This window comes from Pundamilia nyererei, unplaced genomic scaffold (assembly GCF_000239375.1).
Source record: "Pundamilia nyererei isolate P.nyererei 1_Seehausen unplaced genomic scaffold, PunNye1.0 scaffold00114, whole genome shotgun sequence".
Lineage (NCBI taxonomy): Eukaryota > Metazoa > Chordata > Actinopteri > Cichliformes > Cichlidae > Pundamilia > Pundamilia nyererei.
The window spans coordinates 2,131,934-2,148,459 of record NW_005187515.1 but is presented as its reverse complement, the minus strand read 5'-3'; the positions used below and the strand labels follow the sequence as shown (position 1 = coordinate 2,148,459).

At 39.4% G+C, this 16,526-nt stretch overlaps 1 protein-coding gene across 3 annotated transcripts in view; it reads right to left on the bottom strand.

Moving 5' to 3' along the window:
* Positions 1-2,136: 2,136 nt before the first annotated feature.
* Positions 2,137-16,526, bottom strand: part of sorcs2 (sortilin-related VPS10 domain containing receptor 2) — a 368,020-nt gene continuing 353,630 nt past the window's right edge. The window contains exons 15-28 of one of the 3 annotated variants that reach the window (XM_005741860.1): positions 14,421-14,541; positions 14,091-14,224; positions 12,112-12,231; positions 11,792-11,963; positions 11,525-11,711; positions 10,992-11,125; positions 9,309-9,432; positions 6,449-6,561; positions 6,046-6,168; positions 5,806-5,905; positions 5,652-5,699; positions 5,355-5,457; positions 4,195-4,385; positions 2,137-2,925 (exon numbers count right to left, since the gene is read on the bottom strand). In XM_005741860.1, coding sequence (XP_005741917.1) covers positions 2,873-2,925; positions 4,195-4,385; positions 5,355-5,457; positions 5,652-5,699; positions 5,806-5,905; positions 6,046-6,168; positions 6,449-6,561; positions 9,309-9,432; positions 10,992-11,125; positions 11,525-11,711; positions 11,792-11,963; positions 12,112-12,231; positions 14,091-14,224; positions 14,421-14,541 — 1,723 coding nt within the window. In that variant the 3' untranslated portion in view covers positions 2,137-2,872. Of the gene's footprint in view, positions 2,926-4,091; positions 4,386-5,354; positions 5,458-5,651; positions 5,700-5,805; positions 5,906-6,045; positions 6,169-6,448; positions 6,562-9,308; positions 9,433-10,991; positions 11,126-11,524; positions 11,712-11,791; positions 11,964-12,111; positions 12,232-14,090; positions 14,225-14,420; positions 14,542-16,526 lie in introns of all 3 variants that reach the window. The other 2 variants (XM_013913087.1, XM_013913088.1) reach the window with 2 other exon arrangements.

Below are 16,526 nucleotides of genomic sequence, written 5' to 3'. Positions count from 1 at the left end.
CCCATTCAAATGCATGTAACAGTGAGAAACGCACTGTCTTGATGAAAGAAAGCGTGTTTTGAAAACTTCATAAAGATAGCTGTAACTTTTGATAGACAGTCGTCACATATTTATGGCTTTGCCTTATAGAATTCAACATACCCGTGTTGTGCAAACATGTTTTGCAGTTGTTTGAGCAAAGATTATGAAGTTATTCACAAAATTAAAACTCTGACACTGTAGCGTTGACATTATAATCCAAAATCTGTTCCACTTAGAGGCATGCACACGTCGTTTTCCAACGATTTTACATTGGAGCGGCAAGATCCAAATTTCCTTTGACCATTTCATTCTTTGCAAGCACTCAGATGAAAATCCACCTGAAACTCTTCAAATAATCAGTATAATGTCCTTAACCACGTAAAATCTGTCATAGGCACAATACAGGGCTTGCTTTGTGGCAGGTGAATCGGCAGTTATCTGGCTGGCATTCAAGCTCTAAAGCTTTTACCCAGGCCTTGCTTCCACCTCAAACTCCCAAGGTCAAGGTCCCAAGTACCTCTGGGAGCAGTCTGACCAGGCAGAGGAGGTAGAAGCTCAACATTATCTTAACTGACTTTGATTGCATGAACTTGGTCACCTCATTGTATTTTGTGTGATGCTCGAGCGGTCCAGGCTGATTTCCATCCTCTACATTGGCAGTATACACCTTATAGTAACTTTTTACCAGATGGCCACTGTGCAGCAGTCATACACTGCTCTTTACTTAGTAGCCATCAGTACTAACCTGTTTATCCTGTACTAACCTTCAGAGGATCTTCCTTTTAAATAATAAAGTCTACCTCAGTCTGCAGCCTTTTTCACAACAAGAAAAAACAATGATTGACTTTTAGTTAGCAAAACACTGTGACAACAGTTGTACTGGATAATATTATACAAATTAAAGAGACATACACGTTATGGGAGTGATTTATTCCATGATGCAGGTTGAGTGCACTATGCTTCCTGAAAAGAACACAGTTGATTTTAATTGCAAAACCAAAAGATCGAACAGAACAGAGAAAAATGAAAGGATAGAGTCGTGGTTATAATTACACTGCTGTTTCACATATGCTGTGTACCATATGTGAAACTCCTTGACTACTACACTGGAACATCATAACTCCCATTTTCCCCTGTGTTTAAGGGGACATTGATACAAAGATGACACATCACTAGAAAACTAAACAAAAATATGAGCAGAATATGTACAAAAGATGAATCAAACCAGGAGGAGTGAACACGATCTGCTGCATCGAATACAAGATGGACCAAAGGGTGGTGACAAGACCTCTTGACACATCTGTAGACTTGTTCAGCTGCTGTCTGGTGCATTGTGACAGCAACTGCTCACATTAGTTCAATTAAAAAAACATAAAATGACTGTCAAAAGGTAACAGAAACACTCATTTGTGTTTTACATGGGCTGGAAAAGAAAAACTGACAGTATATCAAAAATATCCATCTACATTGCTGTCACTGTGTAACTGTGAGCATCTTCATAAGACAAGAAATTTTTTTCCAGTTAACAATAAAGACAGTGAAATATTCCTACTCATGACATTATAATGAAAATACCCAAAAATGTAAAGCAGGCAATGATGCTGAGGAAAGTGGAAACAGTGAGATGTTGTTCAAACCTGGGAAACTCTGTGGCAGGAAACTCCAGAAAAAGAGGGGTAAAAAAAGTGATGTATTTTGGTATTAGTGTAAAACACACACACAAAGGGATATTTACAAAGCGTAAATCACCGATCATATTTACACATTTAAAATGAACCAAACTTTTAAGGAGACGTGATTCCACCACAAGCTTTGCCTAATATAGGCTGATACAATAAAATATATCAACTACAGCTTCCCTCCAATGACGGCAACCTTTGTCTCCAGGGGGTCTGCTCTGACCCAGAAAGTGTTAGGACGGGGATGAGGACAAGGAGAAAGGGCTGTACTGTTTCCAGAAATAACTAAATAACAGGGAATGTCACTGAGCAGATCTGCGTCTGCTGTTTCAGGCACCATGGGACAGACAAAGGTGAAACTGATCAGAAACATCACAGACCACACATCTGTAAATTTTGTTACTTTTAAACAGGAACACTTGGAGATGAATGTTTTTTTTCTTTTTCTTTTTGTTAAATAAACAAAGCTGTGTGTACATACAGTATATTCCAAAGAAGCTGAGCTGTAAGAGTACTTGTCAGTGGAGATTTCAAAAAGTGCAACACTGCCCTCTTGTGTTTGCATGTGTACACCCATCACATGCAAATTCACAAGGGTTTATATCACATCCTACATTCCATTGAGATTATTATTGCCATTGACGAGAGGAGCAGAATGATAACTGTGTGTGTGTGTGTGGGGGGGGGGTGCAACAATAATCGAGGGGAACAATGCAAACTACGTTTAGTGCTCACAAATCATTTTAGCACACTAGTCTCTGGTGGTTTCAACTATCTCTCTGACTTTCAGTATCAGTGGAAACCAGTCTTGTGAGACATGCTTGCCGATTGTACCTGTGTTATCAGACAGACAGTGTACAGATGAGCCTTCAAACTGAGCAACTGGCCCTTGTGTCCAGGGTCTCCAGGGCTGGCACAAAAAAAGGGGTGATTACTGAATAGAGTCCCAACACCATGGTCAGCCACTTCCCCAAAATAATTAACACAATACCCAGAAGCAGGAGAGTGGAAGAGTCCATGGAAGAGTGAAGTGACCTGACAGAGGAGGAGGAGAGGGAAAATCTAAAGACGAGAGAAGGAAAAAGGCAGAGTGGAGTCCCTGTGCTCATTAGCCAGCTCGGCTCGCCTCAACTAGCTCTTCAGCATTGCCATGGTGGCCATCAGCTGGTCTGCTAACTGTGTAGCTCTCTGCAGTTCATGTTTAGGACCACACCCGAATGAGTGCCTGGTAAAAAAGAGATAAAAAAGAATATGAGAGATGCTAAAGAGACATATAAAATATACATAAAACACATATGTAAGCCCACTTACAGTTATGTAAAAGTGTTATATATGACATAAAGCAATGTATAGTATTAGACGGTGTCCTGTGACATACAGTTCTGGCTCACGCATAACACCAAAACTTCCAAAATGCACCATTTCACAAAAAAGCAGAAAAAATAGTAAAGCACATAATTATATAATTACAATGTAATAATTAATTTGCCTTCTTGGATAGTAAACTTGATTTAATTCTATGGTTGATTAATTGTTTGAATAATTCTGGACTTCATTAAGAATTCCAGCGTGCTGGCTCAAAATTGGGTATAAAAACACAAATTACGTTTAAGTTTTTCCTTCAAAAATCATTAGTTGTTCCACATGCTCTAATCAGTAAAATTCCTATATATATTTCTTTATATTGTTAAATAGAAGTCACAGGACCAAGTTGGCCAGTTGCAATTTGCTAATCTCAGTGTCTTTCTTAAGCACTCCTAGTAGACCAAACCCTCACAGGATCTACATGCTGACAGGGATTTTTATACAATTTGCTTTATTACATGAAACAGAGGTAAAAAAAAAAAAAAATTCTAATCTTATAGAACACAATCAGGCTTTAAAATTAAGAATGATTTACTTTTGTCACAATGATAGTCGTGACAAAGATAGTTTAATATGTAAATATACAAAGAATGAACTTATTATTGTCAGGAAAGAAAAATGATTACTTTAATGGTGACCGCCATTAACAATCCACTATATCTATGATCACAAATCAATTCATTACCATCATAACCATAGCCATAACCATATTGTTTTGTTGTTGCACTGTATTTTATGAAAAACCTTGTCATAAAATTTATAGAAATTATTATATAGAGACATCAGGTCATGTATGATAAAATTAAAAGAATTTTGGCAAGTGTACAAGTATAACTCAGTAACACTAACATTTCAGATTCCTTAGGCATTATGTAGTGCAAAAATTACTGAATGTCATGCAATATGATTAGCTGTGCTTGTTGATGGCCATGAAATGCTATGTGACTACTTTAGAAGCAACGATAATAAACCTCAAAGAACTGCAATGGCAGTAAAAATAACAAAAAGGGGGAAGTCCTTCAGTACCTTGGTGTGTGTTAGCTGCTGGTGTTAGTGGCTTGGGTTTAGTAGCAGTGGTTAGTAGTAGTCCTTATTAGGGAACGGAAGGCGGGGCTACCTCCTGCGTTACCTAGAGTCTGTGAGTCCAGGTCGTCATCGATGTACTCCTCACCCTGGATGATTTGCTGGGTGTCCTCACTGTGATTGACAGGGCTGATCATCTCCTGCTCCTTTACACTGTGCATCTGGGCGTAGTTGTGGGTGCATGGAAGCTTCCTGAAAAACAATGGGGGATATGCATCCTCAGGCCTAAGCCAAGGACTGTGGGATTTGTTGTTTTTGTAAGATGGGGCTGTATAGTCTTCCATTGCGTTCTTTAAGTGACTTTTTGTGGATATTTGTGTTAGAGACACAAGGAGGTGCTGCTGGTGGGTTACTGATATGACAAGAAGCATGCACAATGTGAATTTGCATTCAACTGTTTAGGGTTGTATGATTTCAAACATCATGAGGTGTATGCAACCATCAGGGAATTTGATATTTTTATTAAAATAGCTGGTGGTAGCTAAAGATACTGGACAGATGGATACATTTTAGTTCATGCACATCATTACAAAATTTCAATATTGTAATGCAGACTTTCAACTTCACCTAGCTTGTGAAGCTGAAAGTCTGCATTTCATCCCTTGAAACTTAAGGGATGTTTCAATTTGTGTCACTTACTTTGGTATGGAACCTGAACATTTGATGGATTTCCACACTACCCACAATGGATTTTAAATAGTCAGGTTACAATTAAAATTCAGATTTTCAGCTTTAATTGAGGACGTTTAACAGAAGTATTACATTTATTGTGTAGGAGTTAAAGCCATATTTAGACACAGTCCTTCATTTTCAGAGGCTTAGAAAATCCAGGATGATTTCACCAGATGCTGTGTGGTGTATCTCTTGAGATACTCCACTTAGACTTTAGTTCAGCTGCCTTCAGTTACTGCTTGTAAGTGGGTCTCTCTGCATTCTGCTTAATTTATCATGGAATAATGAAAGAATAGCCCTCACCTAGCTTGTGAAGCTGAAAGTCTGCATTTCAATTACATCTTAATTGTTTCATTTACAATCCACTGCAGTGGTGCACAGAGGCAATATTACAAATATTATGTTACTGTACAAAACTACTGACTTTAGAGCTCACCTCATGAGTTTTTCTTTCAACGTTTGATTTCCATTCTTTGTCAGGTTTTTTTGTGCCTACGTCGTTAAGGTGACAGCACTGTAAAATACATGACTCACCTTTTGAACTTATAGAGGATAAAGGCGCCAGTAGCAATAAGACCAATGAGGAAAATGACAGCTAGAGTCCAAACACCGGCACTTCCAGCTGCTCCATGGTAGCCTGGATTGATGAGCACACAGTAAAGAATGCATCACATTTCTACAATCAAAGGACAAAAGGTGAAAACACAGCAGAGCACAACACCAACAGACCCGGATGCAGGAAAAAGAAAGGCCCAGGAGTCAAACCAAAGACTAAGCTGGTGATGCTAATTGCATTTATAGAGAAAGCAGGTATATTATTTATCAACGCACCATTCTCTGCCTCTGTAACTGTTGAGTCTTTAGTAATATAACCTAGTTCTTGGAAATAAACCAATAGAATGCAATTATCATTTAAAATACTGTATACATTTACAAACTTCACTTAATATGTACTGAAGTGCAAAATACATGTACCAAAATATACCTGCATTTGGGTCAGCTAGCATCACGAGCACCTGTAGGCCTCCTCGTATCACAAAGCTGACGTTGTTGTCGTTGAAGACCTGAATGATGGCTGGAATATGCTAAAGATGAGATTAAGTGTATTAAATGTAACTGATGTTACTTATAAAAAACAAACTTGCTAGTCTGTGTCTCCACAGAGTAAAACATGCCACCACCCGTGTTCAGGCATTGGATATGTTTATTATCAGTGATCACATACCTTATCTACAAACAAGCTTCTCTTGGCTGGTTTGGTGTCCAGTGGGAGAACATACAGGTTGGCAGAGGTGGGGAGACCTGGTTTGACCACAGTAACTAGGGAATTCTGAGGTACACCTGTAATCTGGGGCCACAAGATGAAAATGCCAGTCATGTCTTAAATCTGCACTAATCCAATAACTGTATAATTCATATCCTACAGTGTTTAGTGTTAATCAGCAAAGGTTAGCATGCTAACTATGATTATATTATTATTATGTGATTATAACATGGACTATCATTATCTAACAGTAATACGTTTTGTATTTTTATAGGAGTACCAGACATTAGACTGGACTGTGCGCTATGAAAAGACAAGAAGTTAGGTTACGTGACACTACCATCCATTCTCTTTAAAGACCTACCTTAGCCAGTATTTTGGTGACCACCTGGCCAATGTCATCTCTCCACTCTGGGATATTTGGATTGAATCTGTCTAGGTTTCTGCTGAAGCTCAGAGGGATGACTTGGAAGTTATCTGCAGGAGCAGTCAACAAGCATCATGGCTATGATTTAAATTGATCAAATAAAACCTAAAATATTATTTTAGCAAATAAATAAAATTAAAAAGAAATTGCAAATACCTACACATTACGCTGTTTGGACTGATGTGTAACACCTTGGTGGGAACATATGTGGTAAAGAAATCAGTCTGCCTATCCATATGTGTATTTTTTTGCATGAACTAATAGAAGTAGTGTAGCTTGTTGAGAAGCAGCATTTCAAATATGTATAAAACTGTGTACAAAAATCACAAAATAATTTGAGCAACATAATGAAACCAAAGCAAAAAGCTAGTTAAAATGTACTTGAGTTCAGACAGTAAAAAAATCCGAGTTAAACTAAAATAAACTCCCTCTATCTTCAAATATTAAAGCTTGCTTATAAATAAAACAAGCACATCTCTTTGTCAAATGAATTCTAACTTGCTAACTCTGATACACCAGCAATAAAATCATGAGATCATACAATATTTTCCAAAGATGGAAAAATGTCAATTCAATTTTATTTGTACAGCGCCAAATCTCAACAACAGTCACCTCAAGGCGTTTTATATTGTAAGGCAGACCCTACAATAACAGGCAGCAAATTTGTCTCTGTTTGTCTCAGTGACTCTTAGACCAGGAATAGCTTTTAAGTTTTGACTTTACTATCCGAACTCTGACTGAAAAATTTAAGAATGTTGAAAGCTCACTCTCAACAGTAGAAGCCGAGATGTGGTTGAAAGCTATGAGAAAAAGCCTACAGTAGGACAAAGATCTGAATTCAATTTTTTTTCAGATTTTTCTTAACTACCTTATTCAAAAGAAAGAATGAACATGTGCATTAAATTTAAGCTAACAGCATTGTTTATGTTAGCAAGAATGAATGACCTCTCTGCACTGAAACATACTTGTTATTACAGTTTTTCTCGATTGCTTAAACACTATCTTTTGAACTCAAATTTCAAAACCATAATGCTATTTTTCAAAAAGCACACCCATTCCCCTGAACTATAAACACAGGGGAATTTAGTGCAGGGAAATACCCTGCTTTAATACATGAGTCAGATTTGGTGAACTGTTATTGGAAAACTGTACACACAAATCCCTTTGATTTTCAGTGCTTACGCCATGTAGTCATTTTGAAAGCACTAGCATTCAATGATGTTGACTTAAGTCAGCACAGCTTGAACTCAATTAGTGGAAACACTAAGAGTCAAAATGTATCACACACCAATCAGAAACTTTGAGGGCCAAAGTCAGCTCATCCGGGTCTGAAAGGTCGAGGAGGAGGAGGCGAAGGAGGTCTAGGACATCAGGGAAGAGGAGGTGGAGGAGGAGGAGGCAGAGGAGAAGGAGGTCTAGGACAACAGCGACAAGGAAGGGGAAGAGCTAGGGCAAGGAGACAAGCGGTCTTGGATGAATTTCGAGCCACTTTAGTTGACTGTGTCCTTGTTTATGGTATGACTATGAGGGAGGCTGGGCAACGAGTACAGCCAAATTTGAGTCGCTTCACTGTTGCCTCCATCATCAGAACCTTCAGGGAGGAAAACAGGTAGGTGTAAGACTGTTCTGTACAGTAACTTCAGTAACTTTTGAGTTACTGAACTCAAGTTTTTTGAGTTTCAGTATGTTTCCATTTTTGTCCTGAAAAAGGTTATTTGACAGTTACAGTAAATGAGTGCTTCTATTTTTTTGTAGGACACAGAGGGGACCACCTGGTGGAGGCTGGTTAAATTGTCAGAGGAGCAAGAGAGGGAGCTTGTAAACATGGAAGATGCCACTAATGTAATCCCCCTGCGAGGAGGAGATTGATTGAGGATGATCATAATTTTCGAGGGATAAATGCCATTAGCCTCTCCATATTGACCACATCCTCCGAAAGAACCAATTCCAGATGAAACTGGCATACATTGGTTCTTTTGAATGATAGTCTGAAAGAGTGAAAAACCAACAAGTGAGTTCTGATATTGTATGAAGTATTGTGTTACATCACAGCATGATAGTTTATGCTGCCATTTGTGCACTCTTAAACTGTGGTTCAGGGTAACTCTATTGTGTTAGTCAGGTTTTAACCTGACCAAAAGGAGACGCATTGGTTGTGTCTTTTGTCTTCATCATGTGAAAAGGTTTTTGAGGGGAAGAACCACAAGCAATATGACTTGCCAGTTCTGGAAATATTGTTTTTAATTTATTGCACCAATGTGTAAGACTATGTTGTAGTGTGTGTGTTTGAGGCCTTGTGTGTTATGTCTGTGGGCAAAATTTGTTTTTTCAGCAAGTGAATGGTTTTGAGTGTAGAGCTTCATTTTGACCTGAAAATACGATGTTTGGGAAATTGGGTGAGACGTTATGGATTTGTGTTTACTGTTTTGAGAATACGAGGCATAGTTTCGAGAAATGTGTTTAACCACTCGAAAAAAATACTGTAATCTCTGGCTCACTTCCACAACATGTCTTTGATCCTGTCCTCCTTCTCTCTCCCCAACCAATCGTGGCAGATAACCGCCCCACCCTGAGCTTGCTCGTAGGGGGTCATATGGGGTTGGGTTTTTCTGACAATAGTGCCTTGAAATGACTGTTGTTGTGATTTGCCGCTGTATAAATAAAATTGAATTGAAGAATTGAATTAAAATGAATATTGTAATTCTATTTTGGCCAACAGACAAATGTAACTTTCTCAGAACCTTTGATATAATAACCTCTTTCTCTTCACCTCTTAGCACATACAAACATACGTTACCGTAAACTCGGACAGTTCTTGTGTCCTGCACCATGGATCGGCTATTTGTGGCCTGTACCGTGACTGAGACTTTGCCTGTTCCTGGGAAACGAGTCAGAAGGTTGTTCTGCAGCGTCAGGATGGGCTGCAGGAAAAATTCACAGTATTAGTGATAAAAACATGTGGAACATCTGGAAAAACAAAAAAATGGAGGTCTGGAGGTCAGAAATATTCAGAACATTTTTGGGTTTATTTAATAAACCTATGCAATATGAAACCTGCTGTGCATAATAAATTTTGAGACTATTTTAATTAATTGCTATAGTCACTGGGCCACAAATTTGCTCATAGCTTAAATTAAAATTGGTATTGCAATTGTTCCAAGCGAGGAACCCTAACAAGAAACCCCCCATATTGTACTCTGGGTCCAGCAACCAATAGCAAGAAGGCAGTGCACAATGTAACTAGTTAATACTTAGCAGCTACACAAATTTTGGTCTCTTTGTCACTGTAAAAAGAAACTGAAAAGTTTATACATATCAGAACATAATAAAAATCATCTGTTCTTTACCAGGTCTTAAAATTAAATAAATAAAACTTCAGGCAAAGTACAAAACATTTCCTATAATGCTGTGTCATTGTTTATTGAACAAAACCTTATCCAAAATGCACAATCAGAGTGTCAAATTTAAGTACACCCTTACTAGTTCCTTGGGAATTAAAAAGATAAGTAGCCACGGGGGGCTGCTAATTAAATGCACGTCATTAATTTAATTCGGGAACCCAACCACAGCCACAAAGTCAGATTTTTTTGGCAGTTTTCTGGTCTGGAGGAAGAAGTGGAATAAATTCAAGACATTCTTGCTAGTAGTAGAGATCTTGGGAAATTCACCCCAAGGTTACAGTGCAATGCTCAGAGAAAGTGCAAAAACCACCAAAACAACCAACCAAGCAAAAAAACAATCCAAGAACTACATCTCAGACTCTACAGGCCTCAGCTACCATGTTAAATTCAAGATTTAGAAAAAGACTGAACAAGTACAGTGTGTCTGGAAGGGTTCCCAGGAGAAAGCCTCTTTCTAGAAAGAACACAGCAGCACTCATTATCTTTGCAAAATTTTATCTGAACAAACTACAACACTTCAGCAACTGTGTTTTTTGGACATATGTGACTAAAGTGCATATGTTTGGCCATAATGCATAATACATAAAAACCAAACATTTCAGCACAAACACCTCATACCAATTGTCATACCAACCCAGTTGACAATTAGGTGATTCTTTGGGCTCATTATACAGCAACTTGGCTTAGGCACCATGTAGTCTGCTGCTGCTATTATTTATTATTGTTTGTTGGGTTTTTTGTTGTTGCTACGGTATTTAAACGTAGAATGGGAGGCAGAGCCTTCAGCTTGCAGGTCCCTCTTCTATGGAACCAGCTCTCAGTTTAGATCAGTCTTAGAGATTTCTTTTTTTGATGAAGTTTTAGTTTAGTTTCCAGCATCAGGCCTAAAGTGCTGGGGAGTGCTTCTCATGACACACTGTTTCTTCCTCTTAATCACCACTTTTCACGTTTGTTTGTACACCACTCTGTATTCAATCCTTAGTTACTTAGCTGAACTAACGCAATTTTAATGGAATTCCACAGATTTTACAGTTAGAAATGAATTTATAAATGAATGACAATTGAAGTTTTTCCTTTACCTGCATGCTGTCTCCTATCCACCAGTAAAAGACAGTCAGGTTGGCCTCACTGGGAAGGACAGTAGCAGTGAGATTGACCTCATGGTTTCTCCCAGCAATGGGAACCACTTCTAGGTGTACTTCCTGTAGTGGGGCTACAAGAAATGAAATTCTATTAAAATAATAAGAAAGGGTCAGACTCTACAGGCCTCAGCTACCATGTTAAATATTAAAGTTCGTGTCAGTAGAATTAGAACATTTCTAACTGACAAATAAGAAGTGAAAAATGAAGTGAGATTCAGAACGGTCTCCACCATATTTGGCAAAGCTAGACAGATCTGAGAGGAGCGAACCAACTGGCAAAAGATGATTTCATCACGTTTTTTTCCCTGCTAGGTATTAATAGAAATTCAGGACAAATGAGTATAGGTGTTTGTGACAGGCAGTGTGAGCTTCAGTGATGAGACATCAGCAAAAACTCCACCTCCAAGAAAGAAAATACATTTTAGAGGCTGTCTAATTAAAAGACAAGGAAGTTCACCAGGAAACCCAACCTGTGACCTGGATGTACATGGTAGCCTCATCGTGTCCAGCCATATTCTCAGCCTTCACTTTGACCTTGTAAATGCCTGGATTTTCATAACGGTGCTGGATGGGTTCATCAGTCACAGTCAGGTTCTGGTAAATTGTCCGTACCCCATCACCAAGATCCACCTGATACTTGGTGCTGCTGGTGTCACCCTGTTAAAGAAAGATAATGTTCAACAAACTGAAACTGAATAAATGAGGAAAAAGTAAAAAGAAAACAACTTTTGTCCTACCTGCTCCTGGTGGACAGTGAATGTGATGTCATCCCCAGGTGCCACAGCCAGCATCTGCCCTTTTATGCCAACTCGTAATCCTTTAGGCGCGAGCAGGGGGCAGCTGTGCTTTTTAGAGCTCTGCTGCTTGTTTGGCTCCCCTTCACATGAGTTAGATATCATCTTCCTGTAGCTGAAACACAGCAGAGGACAGAGTGTGAAGTCAGGCGTGCACTCTTACTGAAAGCAAGATTAGAGAGTGAATAACAATGCTGGTAGGTGTGAACTTGAGACAGAGCTGGAGCTGGGTTGGAGAAAACGTAAAATCAACAAGAACAGACCCAGTGCTGGACATGTAGGTCTGTCCTAGGTGGCAGTCTTCAGGTGGTGAATCTGGATCATACCAGAAGTCAGCAATGCAGCGGTCAGTTTCCATGTGTGATTGCTCGAATCCATAATCACTACAAAGACATTTCAGCATCATAAAAATTAATAACTGTTCACTAAGCAAGAAAGTTATGCTGGTCTGAGCAAATACTTGAAAAAGTAAAGGCCTCAAAGATAACACAGCATGAAGTACAGGGTGGGCCATTTATATGGATACACCGTAATAACATGGGAATGGTTGGTGATATTAAAGTCCTGTTTGTGGCACATTAGTATATGTGAAGGGGCAAACTCCTCGAGGTGGGTGGTGACCATGGTGGCCATTTAGAAGTCGGCCATCTTGGATACAACTTTTGTTTTTTCAATAGGCCATGTGACACATCAAACTTATTGGTAATGTCACAAGAAAAACAATGGTGTGCTTGGTTTCCACGTAACTTTATTCTTTCATGAGTTATTTACAAGTTTCTCTTTGTTCACAGTCATTGACATGTCGAAGAGGTTAACACGTGAGGAGCGGATCGAAATTGTGTTGATATCTGGTGAACGCAGTAACCGGGTCATTGCAGCAGATTTCAATGCAAGACACCCTACGGGACCACCCATCTCCCATGCTACAGTCAGCAAACTGCTTGCTAAGTTTCGTGATTTTTGCCAAAATGTGGACGCAAGCAAACTGTTACTAATGAAGAAACATCAGTGGCTGTCCTAGCTTCATTCAGCAAGAGCCCACAGCGTAGCACTCTCCGCATCTCACTGGAGAGTGGCATTAGTTGAACATCCCTTCGGCGGATATTAGCTTCTCACAAACGGCACTCTTACAAAATCCAGCTACTGCAGCATCTCAACGAGGATGACCCAGATCGGCGCACAGAATTTGCAGAATGGGCAAAACAAAAACTGGAACAGGACCCTCAGTTCATGCAGAAGATTTTGTTCAGAGATGAGGCAAACTTTTATGTGAATGGTGAAGTTAACAAACAAAACCACCGCTATTGGTCTGACACTAACACACATTGGATGGATCCCTCCAAGACTGTTGGACCAACAAAAGTGATGGTTTGGTGTGGTATATGGGGTACAACGATAGTGGGTCCATTCTTCATCAATGGAAACCTCAAGGCCACTGGATATTTGAAATTGCTACATGATGATGTGTTTCCCTCTTTGTGCACTGAAGCTGGCACGTTCCCTGAGTTTTTCCAGCAAGATGGTGCTCCACCACATTATGGGTGCCAGGTCCGAGCATTCCTAGATGAACAGTTTCCTGGAAAGTGGATTGGTCGTGGTGGCCCGAAGGTCTCCCGATCTGACCCCCTTAGACTTTTATCTTTGGCGCCATCTGAAGGCAATTGTCTATGGTGTGAAGATACGAGATGTGAAGCACCTGAAACTACGGATACTGGATGCCTGTGCTGGCATTTCTCCTGTGGTGTTGCTATCAGTGTGTGAAAAGTGGGAGAAGAAGGTTGCATTGACAATCTAACACAATGCAGCACATTGAACACATTTTATAAGTGGTCAGAAACTTGTAAGTAACTCATGAAAGAATAAAGTTACGTTGAAACCAAGCACACCATTGTTTTTCTTGTGACATTACCAATAAGTTTGATGTGTCACATGGCCCTCTTCCTATTGAAAAAACAAAAGTTGTATCCAAGATGGCCGACTTCTAAACGGCCATGGTCACCACCCATCTTGAGGAGTTTGCCACCTCACATATACTAATGTGCCACAAACAGGACTTTAATATCACCAACCATTCCCATGTTATTATGGTGTTTTCCATATAAATGGCCCACCCTGTAGTGTGCACAGTGTCCTTTATTTGCATTTATAAACAATACATTTGCTTTTGTTTCCGCATTCTACTTTCAGATACAATAATAGAGGAAATATGATGTAATCTGAAACCAGTTCAGTGCATATTTACCAGTTGTAGTCTTTCTCAGTACACTGGCAGGGTTTGTTGGTCAGAGCTGATGTGTAGCTTTTTCCTTTTATGCAGAATGCAGTGTCCTTCCTCTTCCTGAACGTCCGCTCCTGGCCCATAACGCACTTTTCCTCCTAAGGGTGATAAAATCCATGTGCACACTCTGTAGCCACTTATATGTTTGTACAATCTGATACAACCAAACACAGCTCGAGAGCCATGACCTTAGAAATAGATAATTTCCCTTGGAAACTTCAAAAAGCTAGAATCTATAACACAGCTTAAATCATGTGAATGTGCTGCATCTCTGTGTGAGTCCGTGTGCATTACCTTCTGATCTGTGAACTGCCAGGAGTCATAATCAGACTCAGTGCACTGACGGGGAAAAGACTGCCTAAAGTCCACTTTCACCAGCTCCCAGTCTGACCTATAGCTGATGTGGCCAAACACACTGCAAGAAAACACACACACACACACACACGCAGTATAACGAAAAAAGCCTTTTTTTTGTCGGCACAAAGGAAAGTCTGAACATCAGGCTTTTTTCATTTTTTAGCATCAACACCTAAATGGTAAAGACAGGATATTTCCTTAATGTTCTGCTTGTTTGATAAAACATTAACAACGTTCTTGCTTCCAGCTGTTTGTTAGATTCTTTCCTCTGTGTTTCCTCAGAGTCACTGAGTTGCACTCACTTACACACCTGACACAAACAGCAGCAACTTCATTAATTATTCTAAGACTGGTAATTCACAACATGTGCTTTTCTAAAACACAGAGTGGCAGTTTTAAAATGTAAGTATTTATTTTACAGCATTATTGTGGCATTATTGTGTATGATGCAAGGGGCAACACTGAGATAATCTTTACCTAAACCATCTTGCAGCTTTACAAATGGATTGTATCTCTATTGGAAATGTAGCTCAAGTGATAAAGCCTTTTAGCAAAGTCACAGTTCCCCATCCTTTCCACTAGATGGTGGTGTTCTACAGGAAATCACAGGTGATGCGCCATATTCCCATTACTGAACTCAGCTGTTTAATCTGTGTGTGTCTGTTAGAACATTTTTAAGCATACTGATGTGACTCAAATCAGTCACTCTGACATATGTTATTGGCTTGCAATCACTTCGTTGGAGTGCCGCGCAAGCAAGACTAATGTTGTCTTTACCAGCGTCGTTAAAAGGTAGTGACAGATGTCTCGGCTGCAGATTCACATATGCTGATGTTCCACTTTTTACCTCTGTTGTTCTTCTTGCTCTTACTTGTTTGATTTGGTCAAATACGGATTATCCTGCTTCTTAAATTTGGAGGATTTTTAAAGCAATTATCTGATTTAAAATTATTCCATGCTGTGTGGTACAGACTGTCAAAAAAGTTTGGATTTCAGTTTTGCTAAGGTAAAATTTGAAGTCTTATTTAGTAACAATTAGCAGGATCTGTGCTAATATTAGCTGATAGCTTACGACATCACCCTCCTGATCAAATATGGTAACCTCTGACTCCAAAATAACGACATGGCAGCTGCCCAAAAATACTTATCTTGAGTCTTTAATCTAATAAGTAGCTACAAACTGTCTATCTTTGTATACAGTCTATGATCACAATACGCCAATTTCAAAATTCTGAAAACCACCTATGGAGGACAAGGAGAAGATCCTGCCTTAGTAATGTGGATGAACGCATGTTTAACATTTCCATCCGTGAGTCTTATCTAGATTTTGTAAACAACATTTTGCTGGGTCACTGCAAACCTTTCAGTGTACTTCAGTGTAAAAATGTTTATTGCTTTATTTGTGTATTAATTCCCACCAGCTGTGGAGTTAATTTAGTTATTTCTTTGTCTACTTTTGAATGGGCGCTCCAGAGCATTAACACTTCTGTTAGTGGACAAACAACAGTCCAATCAGCTCAGTGAACACAAATCAAAACTTATTAACAGCTCCCTTTGTTAAACAAACAGAGCTAAGTAGGAGAAAACACATGTTTGCACATTGTTTTCAGGAGAGTTTTGTTGCAGAATGTGATTAGATACAAACCAGTGATGTGGTTTTCTATTATGTTTCTTACAAGTGGTTTAGAAGCAGCAGAATGAGGTGATTTCATGATCTCACAAAGCAGTATGTCCAGTAGAAACCCGCCTGTGCTGTCCTGATATTTGACTGGGTGTTATTAGTATGAGTGGTGGACGAGCTCTACTCCCCACCTGTCCTTGGTGCTAAGTCACTGTTCAAAGACTTCATTACGGGGTGGCAGCCTCCGCCATCAAAAATCGAAACTCCGTGGCAAGGATATAGACCCTGGCTAATCTATCAGACATGAGCTGCCCTCAACACCCTTCCTTGGCCGCCGACCCTATCTCGCTGGAGTCAGTTGGATGGCACATATATATGTGTGTGTGTGTGTGTGTGTGTGTGTGTGTGTGTGTGTGTGTGTG